The 26,173-nt window shown below is 48.3% G+C and overlaps 1 protein-coding gene across 2 annotated transcripts in view; it reads right to left on the bottom strand.

Moving 5' to 3' along the window:
- Positions 1-26,173, bottom strand: part of LOC146797021 (caM kinase-like vesicle-associated protein) — a 521,696-nt gene that overhangs the window by 115,343 nt on the left and 380,180 nt on the right. For both annotated transcript variants that reach the window (XM_085630295.1, XM_085630296.1), the window contains exon 3: positions 20,179-20,310. In XM_085630295.1, the coding sequence (XP_085486421.1) occupies positions 20,179-20,310 (132 nt within the window). The remainder of the gene's footprint in view (positions 1-20,178; positions 20,311-26,173) is intronic.

Genomic DNA, 26,173 nt, shown 5'->3' with positions numbered 1-26,173 from the left:
GGAAAGACCCCCGGAGTAGCTAGTGTAGTGCTCGGGGAGGAGATGCCCTTAATTAAGGGAAGGGAGTGGGCGGGTGTCACTTTAGTGTCCCTGGGAGAACGGGAGATGGTTCCTAAGATCCAGGTGCCCGCAAATACCGTAAAGTATGGGCAGTGGGTCACCATCAACGGCCAAAGAGGGGAGGCTCTGAGAGACACAGGAGCCAGTATGACTATGGTACGTAGTCAACTGGTGTCTCCAGAGCAGGTAATTCCCGATGTACTCCACCCAGCCGCGATGGCTGACGGCAGAACAGGCCACTATCCAGTGGCCGAGGTTCCCTTTGAATGGGGGGGGTTGCAGGTTCACTTCGAGTTGCCGTAAGCCCTGCCGTGCCAGTCGATTGTCTACTGGGGAATGACATGGAGCACAACGCTTGGAAGGAGGTGGAATACCGGACTCACACTGAGATGCTGGGTACACCTGACTGGGCCTGTGTGAGCACAGGGTCCGCGACTACCCGGAGAGGGAGTTCGTTTCGGCTGGAGCCTGGAACAAAGGCCCAGCCAGCTGCCAGTCAAGGGAAGAACCGAGGACAGGAGGAGCCTGCCTCGGCGTCCACACCCCGTAGGACGGATAGGCCACCGGAGGTGGTGGACCAGGAGTCTGCGGTGGGGGACGTTACCAAACTGGAGGACCTACCCATCCTGGCCGAGTGGCACGTGGAGGGAGGCCCGTCCAGGGAGGAATTCTGCCAGGGCCAGAGGCAGTGCCCTACCCTTGAGGGGCTGAGGCGACAGGCCGAAGCCCAGGCAGCAGGGAACGTTGAAGGGAACTACAGTGTTTACTGGGAGGATGGCCTCCTCTACAGTGAACCCAAGGCACCCCTACATGGATCGTCACGAGCCTTGGTAGTCCCTCAACGTTATCGAGCCTTCCTTCTGGAGTTGGCTCACGAGATCCCATTGGCAGGACACCTGGGGCAAGACAAGACCTTCGCCCGTCTTGTCCCACACTTTTATTGGCCTCAAATGAAAGTGTCGTCCGATACCTACTGCCGGACATGTGTGTCTTGCCAAGCCAGTGGGAAAACAGGGGTGAAGCTGAAAGCTCCCCTGGAACCACTTCCTGTCGTTAGCACCCCCTTTGAAAGGGTGGGCATCGACATTGTGGGTCCGTTAGATCCGCCAACGTCAGCTGGTCACAGGTTTATCCTGGTGGATCATGCCACACGGTACCCAGAGGCAATACCTCTGAGGACCATAACAGCACCTGTTGTGGCTAGGGCCCTAATGGGAATCTTTACCCGAGTGGGTTTTCCCAAGGAAGTTGTGTCCGACAGGGGGACCAACTTCATGTCAGCGTACATGCGGGTGATGTGGAAGGAGTGTGGAGTGACCTACCGGTTCACAACTCCTTACCACCCCCAGACCAATGGTCTGGTGGAGAGGTTTAACAAAACCTTGAAAGGCATGATCAGAAGTCTGCCTGAAAGCCTGCGGAGGAAATGGGACGTCCTCCTACCCTGTTTACTCTTTTCCTACAGGGAAGTGCCACAGAAGGGAGTGGGCTTCAGCCCCTTCGAGCTTCTGTATGGGCACCCTGTACGTGGACCTCTCAACCTGGTGAGAGACGGATGGGAAAGAACTCCCAGAAAGCTTCCCCAGGACGTGGTGAGCTACATGCTGGCCTTCCGGAGCCAAATGGCTAAGTTGTGGAAGCAAGCTTCTGACAACTTGGAGGCCAGCCAAGCAGTAATGAAGGCGTGGTATGACCACAATGCTCACCCGGTGGAGTTGGAGCCTGGCCATAAGGTGTGGGTGATCGAACCAGGAGAGCTTAGCGCCCTCCAGGATCGCTGGTCAGGACCCTTTGAGGTGTTGGAGAAGAAGGGTAAGGCTACCTACTTGGTGGACCTAAAGACCCCTCGTCAGCCCCTGCGGGTGCTGCATGCCAACCGCCTCAAACCCCACCACGAGAGGCCCGAAGTCATCTTGATGATGGTGACTGACGGAGCAGAGGACGCGGAAAGCGAGCCTCTCCCAGATTTGTTTGCGTCTCAAGAGAAGGATGGGTCGGTGGAGGGAGTGATTCTCTCCCCATCTCTAACTCCTGAACAGCGGGAGGACTGCCGCCAGGTCCTGGGACAGTACTCTTCATTGTTCTCCCTTGTCCCGGGTAGGACTCACCTGTGCGTCCATGACGTGGACACAGGAGACAGCCCACCTGTGAAGTCCAAGATCTACCGGATGTCAGACAAGGTGAAGGCCAGCATTCACAGTGAAGTCACTAAGATGCTGGAGCTAGGAGTGATCGAACCTTCTAGCAGCCCCTGGTCCAGTCCGGTGGTGTTAGCACCAAAAGCTGCACCACCGGGTGCCCAACCGGAACTGAGGTTCTGTGTGGACTACCGGGGACTGAATTCAGTGACCAAAACTGATGCTCATCCGATCCCTAGGGCGGATGAATTGATTGACCGGCTGGGAGCTGCCCAATATCTAAGTACCTTTGACCTTACTTCTGGGTACTGGCAGATCTCTTTGACTGATGGAGCAAGGGAAAGGTCAGCCTTCTCCACGCCCAATGGCCACTACCAGTTCTGTGTGATGCCCTTTGGGCTCAAGAACGCACCTGCCACGTTTCAGCGCCTGGTAAACCAGATCCTCACTGGAATGGAGAGTTTCTCTGCTGCTTATCTGGATGACATAGCCGTCTTCAGTAACAGCTGGGAGGATCACTTGCGTCACCTGCAAGCTGTTCTCCAGACCCTGAGACAAGCTGGATTGACGATCAAGGCCAGCAAGTGCCAGATCGGGCAGGGGTCGGTAGTGTACCTTGGACACTTGGTGGGTAGGGGAGCGGTGCAACCCCTCCAGGCGAAGATCGAGGCCATCATGGCCTGGGAACCCCCCAAGACACAGACTGAGGTCCGAGCTTTTCTGGGCCTCACGGGATATTACCGCCGCTTCGTGAAGGGGTACGGTACCATCGTAGCCCCCCTCACGGAGCTCACGTCCTAGAAACAACCTCGACGGGTAGTCTGGACGGAGGCTTGTCAGCAGGCCTTTGTGAAGCTGAAGCAAGCCATGTGCGAGGCCCCGGTCTTAAGGGCCCCAGACTTTTCCAAGGAGTTCATTGTCCAGACGGATGCATCAGAACATGGCATTGGGGCAGTGTTATCGCAACTCAATGAAGAGGGTCTGGATCAACCCGTGGTCTTCCTATCCCGGAGACTACTTCCCAGGGAACAGAAGTGGAGTGCAATAGAGCGGGAAGCCTTTGCAGTGGTATGGGCTCTGAAGAAGTTGCGGCCATACCTGTTTGGCTCGCACTTCCTGGTTCAGACCGACCACAGACCCCTTCGTTGGCTGATGCAGATGAAGGGGGAGAATACCAAGTTGTTGAGGTGGTCTATTTCCCTACAGGGAATGGACTTTCAGGTGGAACATCGGCCTGGAGTGGACCACGCCAATGCAGACGGTCTCTCAAGGTATTTCCGCCTTAGTGAAGAGAACTCCCAAGGGGTTGGGTAGCTCTCCCCACTTTCAGCTGGGGGGGACGCGTGTTAGACCTGTCAGCCCTTTGGGTGGTCCCTCCCCGTCATTATTTATTTTGTCCCACTTTTGCCTCAAACCCTGTTAGTATTTTTTTCCTTTTTGGGAACCACCAGACTTTTTAGTATTGATGCAGATTCAGGGAGCCATTTTATCTACCCCTGGAACTTCTGTCTGAGGGCCTGGAGCACACAATGGTGGCCACCTGTGACATCATCAGAACCCACTGGAACCTACTAGAACCTTCTGCAACATTCTGGAGCCCTGTGACAGTTGGAGGCGGTTTAGAATGTTGAGAAGCTAAGACAGAGAGTTGGCAGTTGGAGCTGGCAGTTGGCACCTGACTGGTGAAGAGTGAGCAGCAGAAACCTGAAGGAGGAAGGAGTGAGGCAGCAGGGGTGGAAACTTGTGCCTGGAGTGGGGTCCATAAACCCACCCTTGATACTAGTCCCTACTGACTGAGCCCAGCCTGGAGCCCTGTGTGGGAAGAAGCAAGAAAAACCATCTTAAGGACCTGGACAGCAGGAACAGGCCTTAGAATCCAAGAACAGCAAGATCCTGACCTGGATACTGGTTTCCCTGGAGTCCGACGTCGAGAAGCCTGAGACCCGGAGCCCGAGGTGGAGAAGCGGCGCTGACTGGAAAAGCAGACGTCGTACCCGGAGCCGCCAGAGGTCGAGAGAGGGCGCCGACGGAGGTTGTAGAGAGTACCAGAAATCGAGGAGGAAGTCACCCGAGGTCGAGTGAGCGGCGTCGACGGGGGAGTGAAGTCCGCCCTCCGGAGTCGCCGGAGACCGAGGTGAAGCGTGCCGGAGGTCGGGAGTGGAGATCGCACTCCGGAGTCGCCGGAACCTGAGAGAATCGTGCCGGAGGTCGGGAGTGGAGGTCGCACTCCGGAGTCGCCGGAACCTGAGGAGAGGAGCACCGGAGGTCGGGAGTGGGGATCGCACTCCGGAGCCGCCGGAAGTCGACATCGAGTTAAGGCCGGCCGACGTCATCGAACCTGAGGTCGCCATCGGACCGGAGCCGCCCGAAGTCGACATCGAGCCAAGATTGCCCGACATCATCGAATCGGAGGTCGAGATCGAGCCGAGGCCGCCGACATCGATCCGGAACCGCCTACCGGCGTCGTCAAGAACTGACATTGCGCCGAGGCCGCCGACATCGAACCGGAACCGCCTCACGGCGTCGACACGACTCCAGCGGCGTCGGAGCTTCAGAAAAAGGGCAGTAAGTGGAATAGAGGGCGCCTAAGGCCCTGTGGAATCCTGAGAGACTACTCTAGGGGTTAGAGAGGTGCTGGAACCAGCTTGACTGTGCCAGGGGTGAGCTGAGACTAATTCAGAGGGGTTGTGTAGAGTGAGAGAGCCAGGTCTCTAGTATTCCCCCCTTGATCTACCTCAGTTTAGGCCTCAGCCTTGTCCAAGCCAGGGAGTAGACACCCTCAAGCCATCCACATAACTACAAGCTGTGCCTGGGCCAAATCAGCCCATAGTAATCTCAAATGTGATCTGATTCTATAAGTGTCACTGTCAGCTTTTAATTATTTACTGAGAGCACTGTATTTATTGTATTTAACTTATTTATTGCTTCACTGTATTTATTGTTCCACAGTATTTATTGTCGCACAATATTTATTGGTTTGCAGTATTTATTGCCTCAGAATATTTAATTGCCTGTATGTATTGCACTTATATTTATGCCTTAATTATTTATGATCACCCCTATTTATTGAATCATTAAGCCAGTATTTATTTGACCTGCACTATTTAAAAAGCCTTGTATACTGTGATTGTGTTATTATTTATTTAATCAGCAACTAAGAGAAAAAGAAGATAAACAGAGATATTTTCATAATTTTTACGGTGTAGAGTCGTTTTTGGAACGGATGCACGCATGGTTATTGTCTGGGTATGACGTATGCTTAGCACGGTGCCTGATTTCTGACCACTCGAGCCAAGCTACCACAGTGTATGTCTGGAGAGACCCCGTTACCACCAACCTCTTCAGGCGTGGGAGTGGGGTATTTCCAACAGTGGCACACTCTCCAGAGCCATGCTGTGAACTTGGGGCAGTGTGGCACACACTCCAGAGCCATGCAGTGAACTTGGGGCAGTGTGACACACTCTCCAGAGCCATGCAGTGAACTTGGGGCAGTGTGGCACACACTCCAGAGCCATGCGGTGAACTTGGGGCAGTGTGACACACTCTCCAGAGCCATGCAGTGAACTTGGGGCAGTGTGACACACTCTCCAGAGCCATGCAGTGAACTTGGGGCAGTGTGGCACACACTCCAGAGCCATGCGGTGAACTTGGGACAGTGTGGCACACTCTCCAGAGCCATGCAAAGGGACATTTCTCCGTTCCAACAGTTATCGCCTGCTCAATAGGGTCAGGAACCCCAAAACATATTTACCAAGAAACACATTTTCTGCGTATTGGCAAACCATGCTCCCCACCTCACGAGATCATTGTTACTTAGTCCATTTGTCTTCAAACTGAGGGCTGCATCCCTCGGGATGGGGGACTGAACTACCCTCAGAGGGTGGCACCTCCAGACCAGAGAGCCCGTGTGGTGGAGCTGGCTGTTGCCACTCTGGCTGCAGCACTACATTCTCTACTGCCTACGTCACGCCTCAGGGAATCTGCGGAACAAAATAAAAAGGCCTCCAGCCCTTTCTGTGACTTTGTTCACCTTTTGTGGTCACAGTTGTGAAACTATAGGTCTCAAAGGGACCCCCCATGTAGCACTCACTTCTGGCTGCGTCCGGGTTCAGCAGCTCTTCAGGGAAAACACAGGATGCGCCCTGCCTCTCACCTCACAAGTTGTTCAACAGATAGAAGATGCATTAAAATGTGCAGGATAGGAAAGTGCAGATCGGTTTATCCTGGCCTTTTCAATTAAAAACACTTGCATTTTCAATAATATTTTAATTGAACTTTTTAGATATGCACCTGTTTATTATTTCAGCAGAGAAAGACACAGTGCTTGATTTAGAGTTTGACAGGCCGATTGCAGTCCACCAGGGAGGGGAGGACATTACTGCCTCCACCCTGATCGACTACCACCCTTCAAAGTTTTACGTGACCACCTGTCTCTATATAAATGTGAAACCTGCACATGTGGCTCAAAAGGAAAGACATGGTATTTGTATGGTGCTCGGCAAATATAGGGGGCCTGGAACAATATTGTAGAAAGGGACTTTCTTTTACTCTCCCGTACAGTTAGCTGTTTCCAATCGAAGAAGGATTTATCTAGGTTTTGCACCACCACAATCCTGACCTCAGAAACGTTGCTGCATTAGCCCTTGACATCCTCCCACCATGAGTCCTGATGATGACAGCATCGTCACCACCTCCAATCATAACTAATCTGTGTCTGAGTTGTTTCCTAAAAATGTTTACTTCTGACCCATGGTTTTCAAAAGATTTGTTTATGGAAAGGAAAATTCCATGTCACAGTGGTCAGAACGCTCTACAAAGGCACATCTTCAAAGCTTAGGACGCATATTTCAAATCCCTATCAAAACGGCTAAAACCCACCCTAAGAATCCCCAATTCGTCCTTCAGATTTGAGGACCCGCCTGCTAAATCAGATGAAATTGACAAGTTCTTTGATCAAAAACTTGAAATCTATTGAGCCGTCACTGCCTGGCTCCCTGGAATCACAAACGGAAATGGTCCTACCTGCAAATGCAGGTTACATGGCATCACTTCAACTTAGTCGTGATGGATTACCTATCAAAAATCCAAAAATATCATGAATCACTTCATGGACCTTGCACCTGCGAACATTGCGGAAGACTTCTCACACCACATTCGGCCAAACTTGTAAACCTCTCTGGTCGTCAAGAAGAAGATCCTACATTCCTAAGGTCGACCAAGTCATCCTATTTCTGTAAACCTCTTTCACTGGCGCGGTGGTTTCAACTTTTGCCGGGTCTCTGGTCTTCCCCTTCTTTCATAAGTTATAGAGAGCTGTGCGGCAACACGACTCACCCAGCACGCTCTGGAGATCGATCCCTCCGCTGAGGGCCAGCCAGGTTTCAGAAAAGGCCGCAGCACAGAAACCACCTTGTTCAAGGTCACCGATGATGCTGTCCACATCATCCATGCAGGAAGTACCTACCCTTTGGCAATATTTACTCATCCGCTGCTCTTGAAACAGTGAATCCCACGACTCCCTCTAAAACCCTCATTGAACACAAGGTCACACATCGAATGGTCCTTGGACGTCTCTCTTTTTACTTGAGTAATGTGTTGCAGCAGATCAAAATTGACTCCTCTCTCAAATTCTTTACTGTCCTTGCAACTCCTTTTTTGCCCCAACACTTTTAACCTGTATGTTGACTCACTTGGAGTCATGCTAAAGAACTCTTCGATGATCTTGTTTTATTCGGATGAAGATGGTACAAGTTTATATCTAAAGATCTCCTTTCCCAATAATGTCTCACATCTCCCTCAAACTCTGATATCTGTTCGACTCTGGGTGACCACCCACCATTTTAAATGTAATCCATCTCCAATGGAGTTCCTCCTTACCTACTCCTCCCAATCAGCACTTCCAGGATTGTCTTCATCAATGTCATTGGCTGTAAACAGTCTTCACTGACTGCATCAAAACCTTTGGGGTCCTTCTTGAAGCCAGAACTCTTATAGAACAGCTTGCATTATTCGCAAGGCCACACCGACTGGAGCATCGAAGCAGATGAGATATGGGAGGCTCAAATCCTCACACAGAGCCGATTGGTTCTGGAACCTAATTTGAAAGAACGCGTGAGGCGCAATCATTTTCAGGCAGTGCTATCAGAATTCTGGAGCTCCCTGTGCCCGGGTTGCGCGTCTCTACCTCACTGTGTAGATTCAAGTTGGAAGTGGAATCGCTTCTCTTCCCAAGGAACTTTCAATCAGCCCTTTCCCTTCCAATGCTCGTCTTCCTGGACTCCTTCAGCGTGGCGTATTGGGCTCTCATGCCTGGATCTCCCTGGGCTTTTATCTCTTCCCTTGTTCTCTCGCCCTTGAAGTGCCCTTTCCTCTGTCTCTTGACATATGACGACCTTCTTCTCAGATGCTGTATCTCCACTGCCTGATTAGCTTCAATTTCCTGGTCTTCTCTTCCTTCGCTCCTAGCTTTCCCTGGGACTTCCGGGCTCTTACTTCTGACCAGTGGGCTGTCTCAGGCTCCTTCCTTCCGGCCTGGCTCACACTTTGTCCATTCAGTGGGGTTGTGTTCTGCTCTGCCTGGCAGCGCTGTGATTGGGTCACTCTCTCGTGCTGTCACTGTTCTGTGTCACTGTTGGTGGCCTCTTTTGTTTTCAGGCCAGGAGTTTTGTTTCTTGGACCTTAAGGTAAAGTTTGCAGGGCCCATGTCTGTTTTATATTTGTGTCATTTATTTTACATGTATTTTTCCTCGTCTATAACCCCCGTTTCTTGTGCAAAGCACTATAAGGCCTTCCGACAATGCCAGGACCATGCACATTGCATAGCGTTGAAAAGCTGGGTAACCACAATGACAGTGATGCATCTCACGTTGGTGATGCTGTGGGGGTCAGAGGGGGAGGGGGGAGGCAGGGGCGACAGTGATTCCCCTTGCTTTTGAGGTGGACGACAAGGATCATCTTACCCTTCACGTTGGTCCTGGTGGGGGTGCAATGCCCCCCAGTGGAGACGGGGTAACAGAGGTCATCATGCCCTTCACGTTGGTTCAGGTGGGGGTGCAATGCCCCCCCAGTGGAGACGGGGTAACAGAGGTCATCATGCCCTTCACGTTGGTTCTGGTGGGGGTGCAATGCCCCCCCAGTGGAGACGGGGTAACAGAGGTCATCATGCCCTTCACGTTGGTTCTGGTGGGGGTGCAATGCCCCCCCAGTGGAGACGGGGTAACAGAGGTCATCATGCCCTTCACGTTGGTTCTGGTGGGGGTGCAATGCCCCCCAGTGGAGACGGGGTAACAGAGGTCATCATGCCCTTCACGTTGGTTCTGGTGGGGGTGCAATGCCCCCCAGTGGAGACGGGGTAACAGAGGTCATCATGCCCTTCACGTTGGTTCTGGTGGGGGTGCAATGCCCCCCCAGTGGAGACGGGGTAACAGAGGTCATCATGCCCTTCACGTTGGTTCTGGTGGGGGTGCAATGCCCCCCCAGTGGAGACGGGGTAACAGAGGTCATCATGCCCTTCACGTTGGTTCTGGTGGGGGTGCAATGCCCCCCCAGTGGAGACGGGGTAACAGAGGTCATCATGCCCTTCACGTTGGTTCTGGTGGGGGTGCAATGCCCCCCAGTGGAGACGGGGTAATAGAGGTCATCATGCCCTTCACGTTGGTTCTGGTGGGGGTGCAATGCCCCCCAGTGGAGACGGGGTAACAGAGGTCATCATGCCCTTCATGTTGGTTCTGGTGGGGGTGCAATGCCCCCCAGTGAAGACGGGGTAACAGAGGTCATCATGCCCTTCACGTTGGTTCTGGTGGGGGTGCAATGCCCCCCAGTGAAGACGGGGTAACAGAGGTCATCTTGCCCTTCACGTTGGTTCTGGTGGGGGTGCAATGCCCCCCCAGTGGAGACGGGTTAACAGAGGTCATCATGCCCTTGCCCTTCACGTTGGTTCTGGTGGGGGTGCAATGCCCCCCCAGTGGAGACGGGTTAACAGAGGTCATCATGCCCTTCACGTTGGTTCTGGTGGGGGTGCAATGCCCCCCAGTGGAGACGGGGTAACAGAGGTCATCATGCCCTTCACGTTGGTCCTGGTGGGGGTGCAATGCCCCCCAGTGGAGACGGGGTAACAGAGGTCATCATGCCCTTCACGTTGGTTCTGGTGGGGGTGCAATGCCCCCCAGTGGAGACGGGGTAACAGAGGTCATCATGCCCTTCACGTTGGTTCTGGTGGGGGTGCAATGCCCCCCCAGTGGAGACGGGGTAACAGAGGTCATCATGCCCTTCACATTGGTTCTGGTGGGGGTGCAATGCCCCCCAGTGGAGACGGGGTAACAGAGGTCATCATGCCCTTCACGTTGGTTCTGGTGGGGGTGCAATGCCCCCCCAGTGGAGACGGGGTAACAGAGGTCATCATGCCCTTCACGTTGGTTCTGGTGGGGGTGCAATGCCCCCCAGTGAAGACGGGGTAACAGAGGTCATCTTGCCCTTCACGTTGGTTCTGGTGGGGGTGCAATGCCCCCCCCAGTGGAGACGGGGTAACAGAGGTCATCATGCCCTTCACGTTGGTTCTGGTGGGGGTGCAATGCCCCCCAGTTGAGAAGGGGGAACAGAGGTCATCATGCCCTTCATGATGTTCAAGGTGGGGGGGGGGGTAATGTCTTCAATCCTCCCAGTTGGTTTGGGCGGTCAAAGGTTACGTTTCCTTCCATCTGACAGGTCTTCTCTGATTGATGTTGGTGGGGGCGGGGGGGCATTATTTTATTGTTTTTCATTGTTGACGTATCGTGGGGCCATGACCCCCTGCTCCCCCTCCAGGATCGGGGGTCTTGGCCCCCTTGGACGTCAAATAGAGTCTGCCCAAGAACAATGGTGCTTTCCGCGTTAATGGGGCAGCTGAGGTGTGGGTGGGAGGGGGGGGGCGCTGTCTCACTGTTGATGCTCATTACAGGCGCTGTAATTTATGAATCACCGGCCTCCACCTAGTAAATTGGGCTCCGGCAGAAACGTTTGTCTCCTATGAAATGTAAGCTCGTGCACGGCTGAGAGCTCGCGGCGTTTGTCACCTTCTGTTATTTGTTGATTGGTTCCTGGGCGCTGAAAGGTGGCAGATGGAGGGCAATGCAGACGGATGCACGGCCTGCACCCAGGAAGGGGTGCCCAGCAGGACCTGCGCCAGGGGCAGCCTAGACACAGTGCCAGTCACAGAGGGGGCACTGCAAGGGCAGCCTCCAGCCAGTGCTATCTGAGCAATGACTGGCACAGCGAGGGCAGGATCTACCTGTAGACAAAGACATCTGAAGAACAGATAAAAGAGCAGGGTCACCTCCTAACAGTGCCATCCACAGAGCAGGTACAGCAAGGACAGGGCCACCTCCTAACAGTGCCATCCACAGAGCTGGTACAACAAGGACAGGGCCACCTCCTAACAGTGCCATCCACAGAGATGACACAGCCAGGACAGGGCCACCTCCTAACAGTGCCATCCACAGAGCTGGCACAGCAAGGGCAGAAGCTTCCTGCAGACTGTGCCATGTAAAGGATGGGTGGCAGATAAAGGGCAGAATCTTCCTCAGGACAGGCGATGCATCCAGAGAAGTGACCCCTTACTGTAAATGCGTTTTCTAGGGCAGACACAATAAGGAATGGAGCAGTTTCCAGACAGCACCACCCCCACAGCAGGGTAGGATTAGCCTCTGCCAGGCCATCCTGAGGGAATCACAGCAAGGGCAGCATCACATGGTACAGCCCAATTAAGGCCCCCTCGTGCCAATCAAACAGGTACTCTAATCCTTTAAGGACTCCAGTAAACCCTACCCGAGAGGCCTCCACTTGGACTCAGCCTTACATCCCACCCCCAACATCTACTCACAACGTGACACACACGCCAAACATACTACAAGACAGCACAGACTTTGACGCCCCTCAAAACTAGCTTCTGGAAACCCAAGCCCCTTCCACTGTGGTACCTCATGAAGTCACTGACAGCAAACAAGCCATGAACAGACGGGAACACTTTGGTTACTAAAATCCAGCACTCGCCAAAGTAAACACCGCGTGCATCGTACGCACAAACATCGACTCCTCAGCAGAAACACATGTACAGTACATCTACTCTTGACAAGGTGTCACATGCAGGCTAAGCCCTGTTTAGGGGTGCAAACCATTGCATCACCTCAGCTCTTAAGCAACCTTTCTCTGGGGGTGTGGAAGTCCATCCCGCTGGCCATCAACGCAAACCCTTCCGACGTTGTCTCCTAGAGTAAAAAGGGGCATCAGCTGTTCCAACATGACTTTCCCTTGTGGCTGTGTCCATGAATCAACCGTGCAATCATGTGTCTTGTAACCTTGTGTCTTGTATTCTCATGATTGTCTTAGGATCCTCTGTAAATGTCTTGGTCACCCAACCGGGTCCATTCTGAGCTAAATAAAACTACAACTAAATAATAAAAAAAAAAAATGTAAATAAGCTCTGAGCTCTCAATTCCATTCTACTGACATGTGCAGCATCATCAACAAATTCTTCGGCACCAAAAATCAACAAAACCTGAAAACATAATACCAAACACTGTACAAATGCACCGCAATCCTTCTCTCAGTGCATCAAAATGGATAACCTGCTGGTATACCTAGAAAACCTCATCAACTGTCTCACAGCCACCACTAATGGGGACAATAGTCAATTTACCCCATATGAAGCCCGTCTCCTGATGCCCACACAACTCTCAGAATTGTAAATACCTCCTGCACCCGAGGCCTCCTTCTTGATGTGCTGAGAACTGGACTGTTGCTTCCTGTACTGAAAAAAGGACCCTCAGTCAAGGGGACTGCACCGCTTTCTGTCCTATCAAACAGATGCACATTGAAAAAGCCAACACTGCACAATTGCGCACACCTTCCAGTAAGGATTCACACTGCAGCACTTAGGTAGCCGCCATCTAGTCTGTGAGCTATGTCCCTCTCATTTCCAAGAGTGGTGGCCTCTGCCTTGTCATTCATCAGGTTCTGGTAGGTACCATCAACACAGTCAACCACCAGGCGCAACTGAACACCCACAGTTAATAGGTGAGCCTGGACTTCCTTATGTTAAAGTGGTTTGTGTCTTACATGTCCAACAATATCATTGCAGCGTCTTACATTGTACCACAAGTTTCCATCTTCCCACTGGTCATCACCATCTCAGTGTTCAAATTCAACGTAGTTGTAGCCAATCACAGCACCAGAATATAACAGCTTGCCAATAACACCCAGCACTCTATGAAAGTATCTCAGCCTAGAACTTGAGTGTCTTTTGGAAATACAAAACTCTACTAAAACTGAGTTCATCCTCACTGTACAAGCTCCAAATACAAGGACCACTTCATTCTTTAACTCATGGTCAACACTGAGAGACTCTGTTGGGATAGAGATAGCAAACTAGCCTTCAAAACACAAACAGCTAAGAAGGTCCAGCCAGCCTGGTGCCAGCTGTCCCTAAGGGCCACAATCAAGCCATTCCTGTCCGAAGCAGACTTCGGAACACCCATTTATGTCCTGATCTCCTGTACTACAATGTCCAGAATGGTGGCCTCTCTGACTCCCTCCTAGCTCCAATGAAAGCGACCAACATGAAGAAGCAACTTGTCCAAGAATGGAAGAAATATAATCACATCACCCCCATCTGTGAGAACATCAGTGGATTCCCAACCCCCCAGCCCACATCATATTCAAGACCTGTTGCATCATCTACAATGGAGCACACTTCACTATGCCAACCCATCTGGACGCTAATATCACCGCCTCCAATACATAATGCCAAACTGCAAAGCAAGGGGTGAAAAAAGGAGAAGAGCAGAAAACAAGCGTTGTCGTGGTAAAGAGCCATGATCCAGGGGGAGATTGCTTCACATACCCGACTCATCTCTTCATTTCAGGTTGGAGATGAAAACCCATCTTTTTATTGACCATCTCTTGAGTGACTGATGAAAAAATGTTCAGCTATGCTCTCAAATGTGTCATTTGTTTCCCGGAGGTTACCAAAACATTGTACTGGTCTGGTCATGAACTCCAGAAGCATCCAGCAGGACTGTCTTAGCTGCAGTTGACCATGTCACACGGTGCCGGATTGCCAAATAGGCAAAGTAGGCACCGGCCTATGGACCCTGCTCCTTTTAGGGGTCCAGTGACAACAGATCAAAGTAATATTGACTTGATCTTGAAAGAAAAATACAATCAAGCCTTTTTAAAGATTGTTTCCAAAAGATAGAAGAAAATAAATCAACTCAAAGAAACAAAAACTGTACATTAAAGACTCTATAGAGAAAAGACTATATTAATGTAATGTACCCATTAACAGCTTAGGGTACATAAACCAGAGACATCAGATTTACCTAACAGTTTGTCTCTTAAAGGCTCATCTTCCTGCAGCTGTCAGTTTGTAAACAAATCTGGCGCATTGAGTATTAGGAGATAATTTGCCAGGGGAGGCCCGACATTTCGACTGCCTGGGGGCTCCACGGGGTGCAATCTGGCACTGATATCACGCCCACTTTATGGCCCTTGCATGGCCATCCCAGGATATCTTGGAATATGTTCAGGTTCCAGGTGTAAGTGCATAAAACCTTATATACTGTGGGTCCAGAGCATAGCAATGTTTCGTTCCATTGGTTCTCGCGCCTCCTTTCTTAGGGACTTGAGTTCTGCCCGAGCCGACCAGGCCTGTGTTTGGCCTTTTGAAAGGAGGCAGTTAGTGGTCAAGATCAGGCTAATTAGATCTCACTTGCATTGTCTTGAATACTTTACAAATGTTGAACGTGTCAAAAGTTGCAAATATTGTAAATGTTATATATATATATATATATATATATATATATATATATATCATCTATATATATATATGTATATACACAGTCCAATGCTCACTACTAAGGTTTCCCCGTGTGGTCTCTGCTTCTTCAACACTGGGAGGAGGTTGCTGTGGATGTTATTCGCGTCAGCCAGAGACGCACTACAGAGGCCCCGTTCTGCAAATTTGGCCTGAGTATCACTGGTTCCTGCTTCTGCAGCTTTTTTCCACGTCCAGGGTATTGGACCCGGCTCAGGCCCGCCTTACGGCTCCAGCTAAGCAAGGGTGGCTGCTGTGCGGTTCGTGACTTCACGAAGAGTTAGGATACACTGTTATTCCTGCCTCCTGCCCGGCGGATGCCTGCAACTGGGGCTAGAACGTTAAGGGGACCCGAGGAAGCCCTGGGACAATATTTCAATCTGGACTTTCTACATTCGGCCACACAGCGTACTGCCCTGCACTCTGCCAGCCAACTTGGGCACAACAAGGAAGATTCCCCTTGTAGCACTCACCTGGAACAGTGGATTCTGGGACTTGCTGTTCCTACTAGCAGCATACAGTGGACAAAAAAATGATTTGGGGTGGAGCAAATTCCCACCAATGGGATAGTGGCAGGACACTTTAAAACGCGGGTGGGAAAGAATCTGGAATACAGAGGCATCTGACGAAGGCCGGTAGATATATATATATACACAGTCCAATGCTCACTCCGGGTATGAATGAGACCGACACAAGCCATGGGAAAGACAACTGGATTCATTTCAGCAAATTGTTGCAGCGCGTGGTATGCATGATTCAGGAAGCGCTGTGGCAAACACGTTTCAGCTGCTTAGGCTTTCATCAGTGCTTCGTTTCCAAGAAGTTTCTTGCACCTGGGGCTGGTTTAAATCTTGCGGTGGTGTTGTAGCCACTCCCATTGTTACGATGTTTTCAGCTCCTCCTTTGCTGCGATGTTTCTCATGCTGGCCTAAGGTCCGCTGCATGCTGGGAAACGGAGTCCAATGCGGTTACCCATGCAGTGAGGGGTTCAACCAAACACCCAATGGTGTCCCAATTGCTACTGGCATCCTGACTTCACTCACCACCAGCGACGAATCCTAGGAGATCAGGTATTGCAGCTGAAACCAGTAGATTCCCCTGTAGAAAAATCTACAGCCTCTCTCCCCACGCAGTAAGTAAGACACTGGGGTAATGCATCCGCATGGGGGTGTGATGTGTTGTATTTTTGTGCAACAGTCCAAAGTTGCTGGCTTCACGCATCACACTAGACCGAGTGGGGGTGTCGGAGACCAGTGCCTGCCTTCTGGTCAAAAGATACAGTCCAATTCTCAGTCCAGAATTGAATGAGACCGACACAAGCCATGAGAAAGACAACTGGATTCATTTCAGCAAATTGTTGCAGCGGGTGGTATGCATGATTCAGGAAACGCTGTGGCAAACACGTTTCAGCTGCTTAGGCTTTCATCAGTGCCTGGTTTCCATGAAGGTTCTTGCACCTGGGGCTATATATACACACACACACATATATAATGTGTACATTTTTAGGCACCAGCATCGCGAAGATCGACATAACCCTCATAAGTCCACCCCAATGAACAGTAAATCTAGGCGAGTGAATAAAGAGATGGAGAAGAAATATGAGGAACGAAAAAGGGAAGAGACTTCGGGCCATATGTAGGTAGCCTCACATTTACCGATTCATAAATACCGAATTTTACCGATTCGGTATTTATGAATCGGTAAATGTGATGTAGGTAATAATTCGGTAAATTTTACCGAATTGGAATAATTCGGTAATTATGAATCGGTATTTACCGATTCGGTAATGAGGCATACCTTCCCATTGATTCCTATGGGCCTGGAGGCCCATAGGAATCAATGGGAAGGTATGCCTCATTACCGATTCGGTAAATACCGATTCGGTAATGGGGGGAGCATATGCAAGGGTGGCAGGGTGTCACATTGACACTCTGTTGCACCCCTGAATCTTGCATGTGTGCACATGTGGCGCACATACATGCCCTAAGGGCATGTATGTCTGTCACATGGCACTCTTAAATCTGCAAAATATTACTTTTTGCAAGGTATTCGTTATTTATCACCAACCTGTATTTGGTGGTAAATAACGAATTCTTAAAACTATTTTTCACTCTTTGGAGTGCTCCCTACATAGCATTTCTGGATTCGGTATTTACCGAATCGGTATGTTACCGATTTCTTAATTTCCGAATCGGTAAATACCGAATCCAGAAAATCAGCCCCCTACATCGCAAATGCCTGAATACCGGTCGGTAACGGGATATTTACCGAATTTCGGCCGTTACCAACCGGTATTTGGCTTCCTACATGAGGCCCTTCATGAGGAAAATTGCTAGAACTAAGGGAAGAAATTATTTTTAAAATATAGTGTGAATTAAAGGAAATAACGAATTTAAGAATTAAGAAACAGATCCACATTGGAGAGAATTTGCAACTGAATCCAATGCTCAGTGGAATGAATAAAATAAATAAAGGGAGCGGAGGTGAGTGCGAGTAAATGTAATAAATAGACAGTGAAAGAATTGAGATGGATAATTGGAATTCACTGATGAATGAATGAATGCATGACTGGTGCACATATGCAGTAAAATTGAATAGTTCATGTATAATAGGTAAGTAAAAGAAGTGAGTGAATGGATGAATGCATAAACACTAACAATGTGTTAGAGGAATGAAGCGAGCAAAGGATTCCTTAAACCCTTTAGCCCGGTCTCGCTGGGCTCACACACGATGGTGCTCTGTGCCCACCATTTTGTGTCTGAGGTGCTCACTGAAACTCCTCCACGCTATATCACTAAAATAAAAGTGCCAGGGTCTTCTCTTGTGATAAAGGGGCCCTCACCGGTTTAAGAGTGAGTCAAAATGTAATGAAATCAAATCCCAGCAGCGTCTCCAAGGCCCATCCACTGGAAGGACAGGTGACTTCGAAAGATGGCTCCCACTAGACCCTGCTAATTAAGGCAGAGTCTTCCTACTTACCCCTGGACCAGGAGTTGTCCTTCACCAGTTGATGTCTGAACACCCAGGCTCCGGAACACAACACATTGAGTCCCGGACTGAGAGTCGAAGCCAAAGCACAGTCCAGACAACTCCTGAAGAGTGAACCCCTCTGGCTAATGTTCTTGGGCGGCCGAAGGATGGCACGGCTGCAACCGGGGGATATCGGATAGAGGCTTGGCGCCCAGCAGGATCGCTCAACCGTTCTACAGCTCATGCCCTTCTGGCTGCTAACTCTGGGGAAAATAATGTTTTCTGCAGCAATAACACCATAAAAAACGTGCTTAGCTGAAAAAAACCTCCTACAGAAACAGTTATGTTGAGAAATTTCACCAACAGTTGACATTTTGCAAAAGTTTCAGACTTTGCAACGTTGTGAGGTTTGTCATCGTTGGGTACCCTCGCTGGTGAACCTATAATTTCGCAAACTTCTGTTAAAAGAATGCCTGGACTTTGTCAGATAGTGTTGCAGGTGGGTAAAACGCTCAGGTGGTTCACTATATGTTGGTCCTATAGAGACGGCAAAACCCAGGATTCCTTAAAAGCGAATGCAGGTGGAGAACACATAGCTAGGTTGAGGATAGATGGGTTTATCACTCCTCTTGCCCAAAACGTATGTACTCTAGGATAGCCACAGAAACTCTACTGGCCAGTATTGAGCCATTGATAACTTCAGGAGATTTAGAAAGATTGTCACTAGAGCTGTGGAATTGATGGTGCCAATATGTTTCACCCTCTAAAGTAGATCAAGCACTGGAGAAGCTAATAGATTGCTCCATTAAAAAGCAGAGGGCCCGATTCACAGAACTAACTTAAGACAAAATCCTAAACTTACTACCATTTTGGTATTCACAGAAGGCACTTACTCATTTTGGTATTCCCAGAAGATACTTACTCATTTCGGTATTCACAGAAGTTAGGATTCCTAACTTTAGGACTCCTAAATGCCTTCTGTGAATACTGAAAGTCTTAAAATTAGGATTTTTCCCAGTTTAGTAGTAGTAAAGTTAGGAGTCCTAACTTTAGGACTCCTAAACTGAGAAAAATCCTAACTTTAAGACTTTCGGTATTCACAGAAGATATTTAGGAGTCCTAAAGTTAGGACTCCTAACTTCTGTGAATACTGAAATGAGTAAATGCCTTCTGTGAATACCAAAATGGTAGTAAGTTTAGGATTTTGTCTTAAGTTAGTTCTGTGAATCGGGCCCAGAGTTATTGGATTTGCCAGTGCTTGTTCGCATTTGAATCAGCGAATGCCAAAATGGCCGCCAGTACCTCATGATACATACATGCACATGTGGATGCATGGGCTGCCATCTTATCATGGTTTTTGTGTGAAAGAGTAACCATTTCAAGATGGCTATTGATGCACATGGAAGCATCTGTAAGTGTTGCAATGCACTGCCAACTGTTATGACTTTTTTTAAATGTATTGTTCCAACATGGCAGATGGCTATTTTGGATTGGTAAATTATAAGTAATAGAAGAAAGTATGCAGGAGTGCAGAGAACATAGTGATAGTAAAATTAAAAACATATACACATAATAATAACAGGGAATAGGACCAGGAAGCACCATAGAGCAACAGCTGAGTTGAAGAGGGTAAATATTAGAGGGTGTGCAGTGTCTCTGCATTGTAACACCAGGAATGAGTGAGCAAGAGGTGGTTAAGAGCTGAAACTGAGAGGGGAAGGTATGTGAGACAAACAAGGAAACACATGAATTCTCACAGAGTGCTGACAGGAAAATAAAAAGAGTTCCCTCAGGTCAGCAGTGGAAGGATACAACTCATCCAATCAGAACATTGTGAGGCCGAAATGCCCCTGGGCAGGACCAACACAACATCAGAAAGGAAATCTTTTGAATCAAAAGCAAACAACTGAGAAAGATAAAAAAAAAACTATTATCATGTGCAATGGGCTGACCCAAAGCCCACTCTAAATATATGCAATGTATTGAAAATATTAGGTCTGGCAAACAACCAGCCAAAGATGTATGCTGCTGTGACCTTAAATGGCAAATAAAGATATTCCTAAAAACAAATAAGCACATTTCCCAGTGTAGACTCCTTTGTCTTAAGATGCTCCCTACCGCGTGCCTCCACAAACATGGCACCAACCGGGCTCTGGAACTCACATTTTAAGGATCATGATCTCGTTTTTGGCTGCTCGCCTGACCTTCCTGCCATCTTTCTTCCAAAACTTCTTGCAGACGAACAGCCTGTCAGTCTGTTTCTCTCGGGCCAAGCAGATCTCACAGAACTCCTTCCTGCAGCCGAGGGGAAAACAAAACAAAAAGAAGTGAAACTGAGATTCCCAACAACAAAAGACAAAGCTTGAATTCTCTATGTATCTTTTCCCTTAGAAGGCAAGGACGTTATGTCCTAGTATGGCCCTCAAGGTTTTGAGGGAGACAAAGCTGGTTGTCTTCTCAGAATGGCCTCAGGAAGTAACCAAAAGAGAAACCTCTGGCATGCTTCTCAAAATGGTTTCTTCATATTACCAGAAGTTAAGTATTTGATCTTTGTTCAATTGTTACCAGGGGAGCGGTGTTCTGATGACCTTCTCTCAGTGATTAAGGTCATCAGAAGAGAAGATGAATCTCTCAAAATGGTACCCTCTTGTTACGAAAGGCCTGCTAACCTTCACAAAGTGGGCTCTGCGGGCAGTACAGAGGTCCTTCTCAAAATGGCCTTCTTGAATTACCAGAAGAACTGTGGCTGGTATAAGGTCTTACATGGGCCTTCTTTCAGCTAGACTCATTATAGCCAGGGCCACTGTGATTATACGCCAGGGGAGGGACAAATTATGCGGCAGAGCTGAGTGAATTATGTGGCAAGAAAAGGCAAATGATGCTGCGTGATGTTGCACATTTCATTATAGTATTACTTCATTATTATGTCATTTTTACACTTGTTCACAATGCCTGAGGATTGGCTGGGGATTGGTTGCACCTTATCAGTACCAGTGTACCATCCATATATAGCAATAAGTAACAGAAAGGTGACCAGCCAAACTGTGCAAAGAGCCTTCCTTAGCGCGGCAACATGTGTCGCTGCAGTTTTAGTAACTTTTGAACCGTTTGAGTTAGAATCAAAATGTATTTTCTGCTCAAATCTGCAGATTATGCAGCAGATGATGGATTGTGCGGCTGCAGCACAATTGCATAACTCCAGTGGCCCTGATCATAGCTGACGGATGGAAACCACAAGACGCAAAGCCTTTTGTGGCCCAAAATCAGAAGCATGCACGTTAGCTGCCTGTTGCTGTCCAGAGGCCTGCTCTATTTGGAGAAATGTGAATAAATATTTTATTCTGATGGAATTTGTCATAAAAACGAATGATTCACCCATGTGGCCTGTCAATGCTGTGAAATTGGTAGCTACTGAGAAAATAGTTCATACATTTACAAATGCTAGCAAAAAATAGCATAGACGTTGTTAAAATTATGTATTTTATGAAGAAAATATTTTACCTTGCTGATGATTGAAAAACATGTGATTAATTTATCCTGTACATTTTGAAAATGTACAAAGTTGTAAAAAATGGAATGTGCCTTCCTCCAAAAGCATGAACCTTAAAAGCATCGCCACTGTCTTTCAAAGTTGCTGAAGTCCTTCTGACAGTATTGTCTTCAGCACTTCTTCATCAGAATATTATTTTCCTGATGCTAGAAGAAGCTACAACTAGAATTTAATTTTTGTCCATTGGAAGCATGAAGCCCACTCTCCTCTCACTGCCATCAAACTCTCCTTGGATATTGCGAGCAGGTGTTGACCCTGAGGCCCACCTACTCTTTTAATTTCCCTTTTAGCTGCAACACCTTGGACTCTACCCAAGTCTCAAGCTGTGCGCTTGCTCCTACATCATGGCTACTCTCTTGTGCCTATAGGAGGCTTTTTGAAACATGCCACTGATTTTTCCTGCTAGATGGTGACTTCTACCACTAGAATGACAAACTTGCCTCTTGCCCTCTTATGCCCATCTGTCATGTTTCTTACCAGGTGAGTCATTCTTGTTCCCTTGCCACCACAGCATTTCAACTGAGCTCAGAGAAACTAAACTCTTGGCCACCTTGTTTCTACCCAAAGGTGTATCTGGTTATCCCCTTCAAGCAGATATCTAACCACCCCGATGTGCTGGCTCGTCACCACCTGGGCCACCACCCGAAGCTGTCTATCACTTCTGACTTCCTTGCTGCCTGCAATGGTGTCCGTATGTGCACATGGTGTCAGTGACATTTGCAATAGCAGTTTCACTGTTCATTGCAAGAGACCTCTCGTACGTTAACAGACAGGGAGACGCGCTTGGGTTCAGACACAGTCACACTTCCGCTTTAGCTTCACCTCCCATTTGTCTTGGCAATGGTGCGCTTCATCCACCCATCTCTACCGCTCTCATGGAAGTAGGGGACACCGGGAGGTGTGTGCACAGACCCATGGGAGTGGAGCGGATACCGTGGATGATGGTGGAGCTGGTGGGGCTGCCTCCTGTACAGTGTCTGTACAAAAAGCATGGCCAACAGTTGACACAAGAAGGATCATCTGGGCCTCCAAGATCAGGGTTGTGTCCGGATGCAAGATGTATGTGCTTCCTGTTCCTGGGCAGGCTGGGTGTGTGGAGCAATGTTCATCTACTGAGAGCCCTTCCCTGGCCTCTTGCACATGAGTGTAAGAGGCATATTTGGATACTGGGGTAAGAAATCCTCCAATCAATTATTTCCGGCCAGTAATAAATAGGAATATGGTTAAGGTCTGGAGGGGCTGGAATAGCTCTGCATGACATAGCTGGGCTAGTATTGTGTAAAAAGGGCCGAGGACAAGTTTACAATTGGAATTCTGTGTCGAAGGACTGGATTTCACCACATTAAAAGCGCAAGAGGGGTTATGTGGTCTCAGCAGAGGCAAGAGTAAGTGCCTTCCCAGCAATGGAAAAGGAATAAACCATCCTAGGATTTAATGAAGGTGTAGGGGAAGGGATTTCTCCACAGAGAAAAATAAATAAAACCTAATTGTTCAGACAAACAATTCCACATGATTTATTCATGGATTTTGCAGCTGGCGGAAATTCTGTATGAGTTCATTTTTCACACTGGAGTACCGCGGGTGCTGTGATCTCCGGGATTCTTTGAGTATCTTATGAAAGTCAGACAATGACTCCGAACAGAGCACAACGCGACAGGGGTCGATGCTCCAGTTTTACTTTCATAGCTTTGTTAATGAGGTCCCCTGTGCACCCGCACATTAATATATGTATTCAGTTTTTTTTTTTTAACGAAGGCTGCATTTCTTTCCCTTTCCTTGGTTCTGTGCTCAACATTTGCTATCACACAATTAATATTCCCCACCTTCTGTGAACATGGTGTTTGTTTTGTGATGAGCTTTCTCCTAACACCTGGGGGACATTTGTGGGGTTTCACTGTCCAGGACTGCCAGAAAGAGTCTTGATAGAAGGAGAGACTGGCCACGACTGCGCCTTTAATGCTGGATGAAGACTTTTGGAAACACAGATCACAACCTCTTTCTGCGCTCATCACACAACCCCAAGGAGACCATGTGCAGGAATATTTGCAAAAGGAGCTCAAGAAACACAGGAAGCAGTCCCCAATCATCTCACGAATCAGTGCAGAGAGATGCTACCCCTGGAAACATCAGAAACACAGTGACATGGCCAAGCAGAAGTCAATCCATATCAGAAGGCAAAAAGTGAAACCCAGAAGCAATTCATCAATACACGACCTTCAATCACCAGGCGCGACAAGAATAGTAGGCAATCAATTTAGCCCACAGAGGAACTGGGTCACTTATCATTTGTACGATTCCAAACTCCAGTAAAATACACTATGGCTACCTTATGTTACAAAACCTCAGCATGGTGTCATTGCTACAACCCTGACAGTAGTATGCCATCACTGCATGAGATTAGTATTGCTGCATGTGACTTTAAGACTGACAAATGGAGGTCCATTCTCCACCTACATCTTGGAAACAGAACTCAGAGCTCTGCAACCTGCAACAGACTGCATCCGTCTCTGCCCAAGATCCCCTGGTTCCTGCATTGTTTGCAAAGTCAGAGAAATAGGACTTCATTTGAATGGAGAGGCACTGAAGGGGAATCATTGACTGTGTTCTGATCCTCTGCTCACATCTTCTTGCCCAGAAAAAGCAACTAGTCCATAGGTTTCTACTAGCAAAATAACAAGAACCTTGAAATAATACCTCTATAGATAAGAACTCTCTCAGCAAGAAGCCAGCAACAGAGGGCAGAATGAACAGAAGGGCACTTTGTCCCTAGAACGATAGCGGTGCTCCAGTTGAAGCACACGATGCTATTTTATACTCAAAGTAGACCATGGACAGCAGCTCAAACCAATTATCCTGATGTGCATCTGTGACACCATGCAAAGACGGTCCTAGCGCATTATTAGAACTTTCAGCACACCCATCCGACTGCAGATGAAAAGTTAAGAAGTGATACAATTCCATCTGTAAGACAGCTCCCGAAAAACAAAAGTCTCTCTCTCACTAACTATGTGGAAGGAATACCAGGCAATCAGCACATTTATTCTATCAGCACTTGTTCCATTGTTAGTGGCGAAGGAATAGCTGACACTGCAGCGAAATGAGCCATCTATGAGAAAGGAAAGTAATATCTTCCACCAGGTAAAAAATACTTTTCTTAGAAATGACTCCGTTATTTATTGCAGACAGGTTGTCTGACACATTTCTACTGAATTGTGAATGTGATACAATTCTCTGGTAAGTTTTCAGTGGGCTTCTAAAACTGAAAACAAATCACGCATCGTTACATGTCCCTTGCTCTCTCGATACATTGTGCAATACAACCACTAATAAGCAATGAAGTTGAGCATCCAATGTCTTCTGAGGCAACATACCATGAAGCTTACATATCCCCAACATGAAATCTGCACTGTTTAGTGGGTAAACACATTTTCCTATTTATATGTTTCCCAAAAATATTTTTTTGTAAATGAAATACATTGGGTGACTTGTCCGTCTTTTCAAAAGACAAACACAAAGTACTCATGGGTGCCCGTTGTTTAATTCACTAAATCTGAATTAAACAACGGACACCCATGGAGTACTTTGTGTTTGTCCTTTCCTGAGAGCACACTGTTTAAAAGTGATTTTTTAAGCCAAAGGGATAGCCGGTACTCCGCTGGCGTGCGCGCCACTTTCCGCGGGTCTCGTGGAGTCTGGAAGGAGTTTCCTTCAATAATGGGTCTTTTCAAAGCTTCAGGCAATTCTAATCGAAAAGCTGGGTGAAGCAATCAATTAGTCTAATCTATTTTTGTTTTACACTCTATGGGAAGAATGGAAGTAACTTCAAGTTACAGTCAATGGTGAAAGGAGGAGCTGTCACGGAATGCAGGGCTCATCCCAATCCTAAGGCACTCACATAACACGCAACTCGCATAACACGCGACTTTCCTTCGGCTGATTCGTGGTTCCTTATGGCGATTTACAATCTCAAGTCTATCCTCCGCAAAGCCCTTTAGGACAAGGGGGCAATGACTTAAGGTAGAGTTAGGTAAAGTCATCTTACACTTTGAACTATATAAATGGGTGATCATTGGGTGATTGTATCAAGAATTCAGCATTGTGTACAAGAAGGCTGAGACAATTGAGAAACAAGCCTAACTGCTGGAACCAGGACTTTCAAATTCACCATCCTTAATGGAATATACACAAGGCACCATGGCAGCAAGCCAGCATTTCCGGCATTAAAACACACGAAACATAAACCTACTTCCGGCTATTCCTTGGAAGAATGTCTCATAAACAAAATGCAGTTCAGAACTCAGGGAGCATTGCATAGTACAGACCTCAGGGTGGGCTCCCCAACTCAAGGATTCATGAAGACTTTAGCAGACAATGGACGGGATTGTACCCTGGGGGACCCATTTGAAAGACATTTGTCCAAGGCTAGCTTTAATGTAGGTTTTCCAACCTTTGGATACAATGGGTGTATAGCCTCTAAGAAAGAAATAATGATTTTTTTTAAACAAGATGCAAGAAAGTCGTCAAAGGGACCCAGAACACGGTGGACACAAATGTCGATGGAGGGGGTCACTGGTGATCAGGAACTCGCAATGACCCCCTCCATGGGTA

The sequence above is a fragment of the Triturus cristatus genome, chromosome 10 (assembly GCF_964204655.1).
Source record: "Triturus cristatus chromosome 10, aTriCri1.1, whole genome shotgun sequence".
Lineage (NCBI taxonomy): Eukaryota > Metazoa > Chordata > Amphibia > Caudata > Salamandridae > Triturus > Triturus cristatus.
This window is presented reverse-complemented; position numbering and strand designations above follow the sequence as displayed.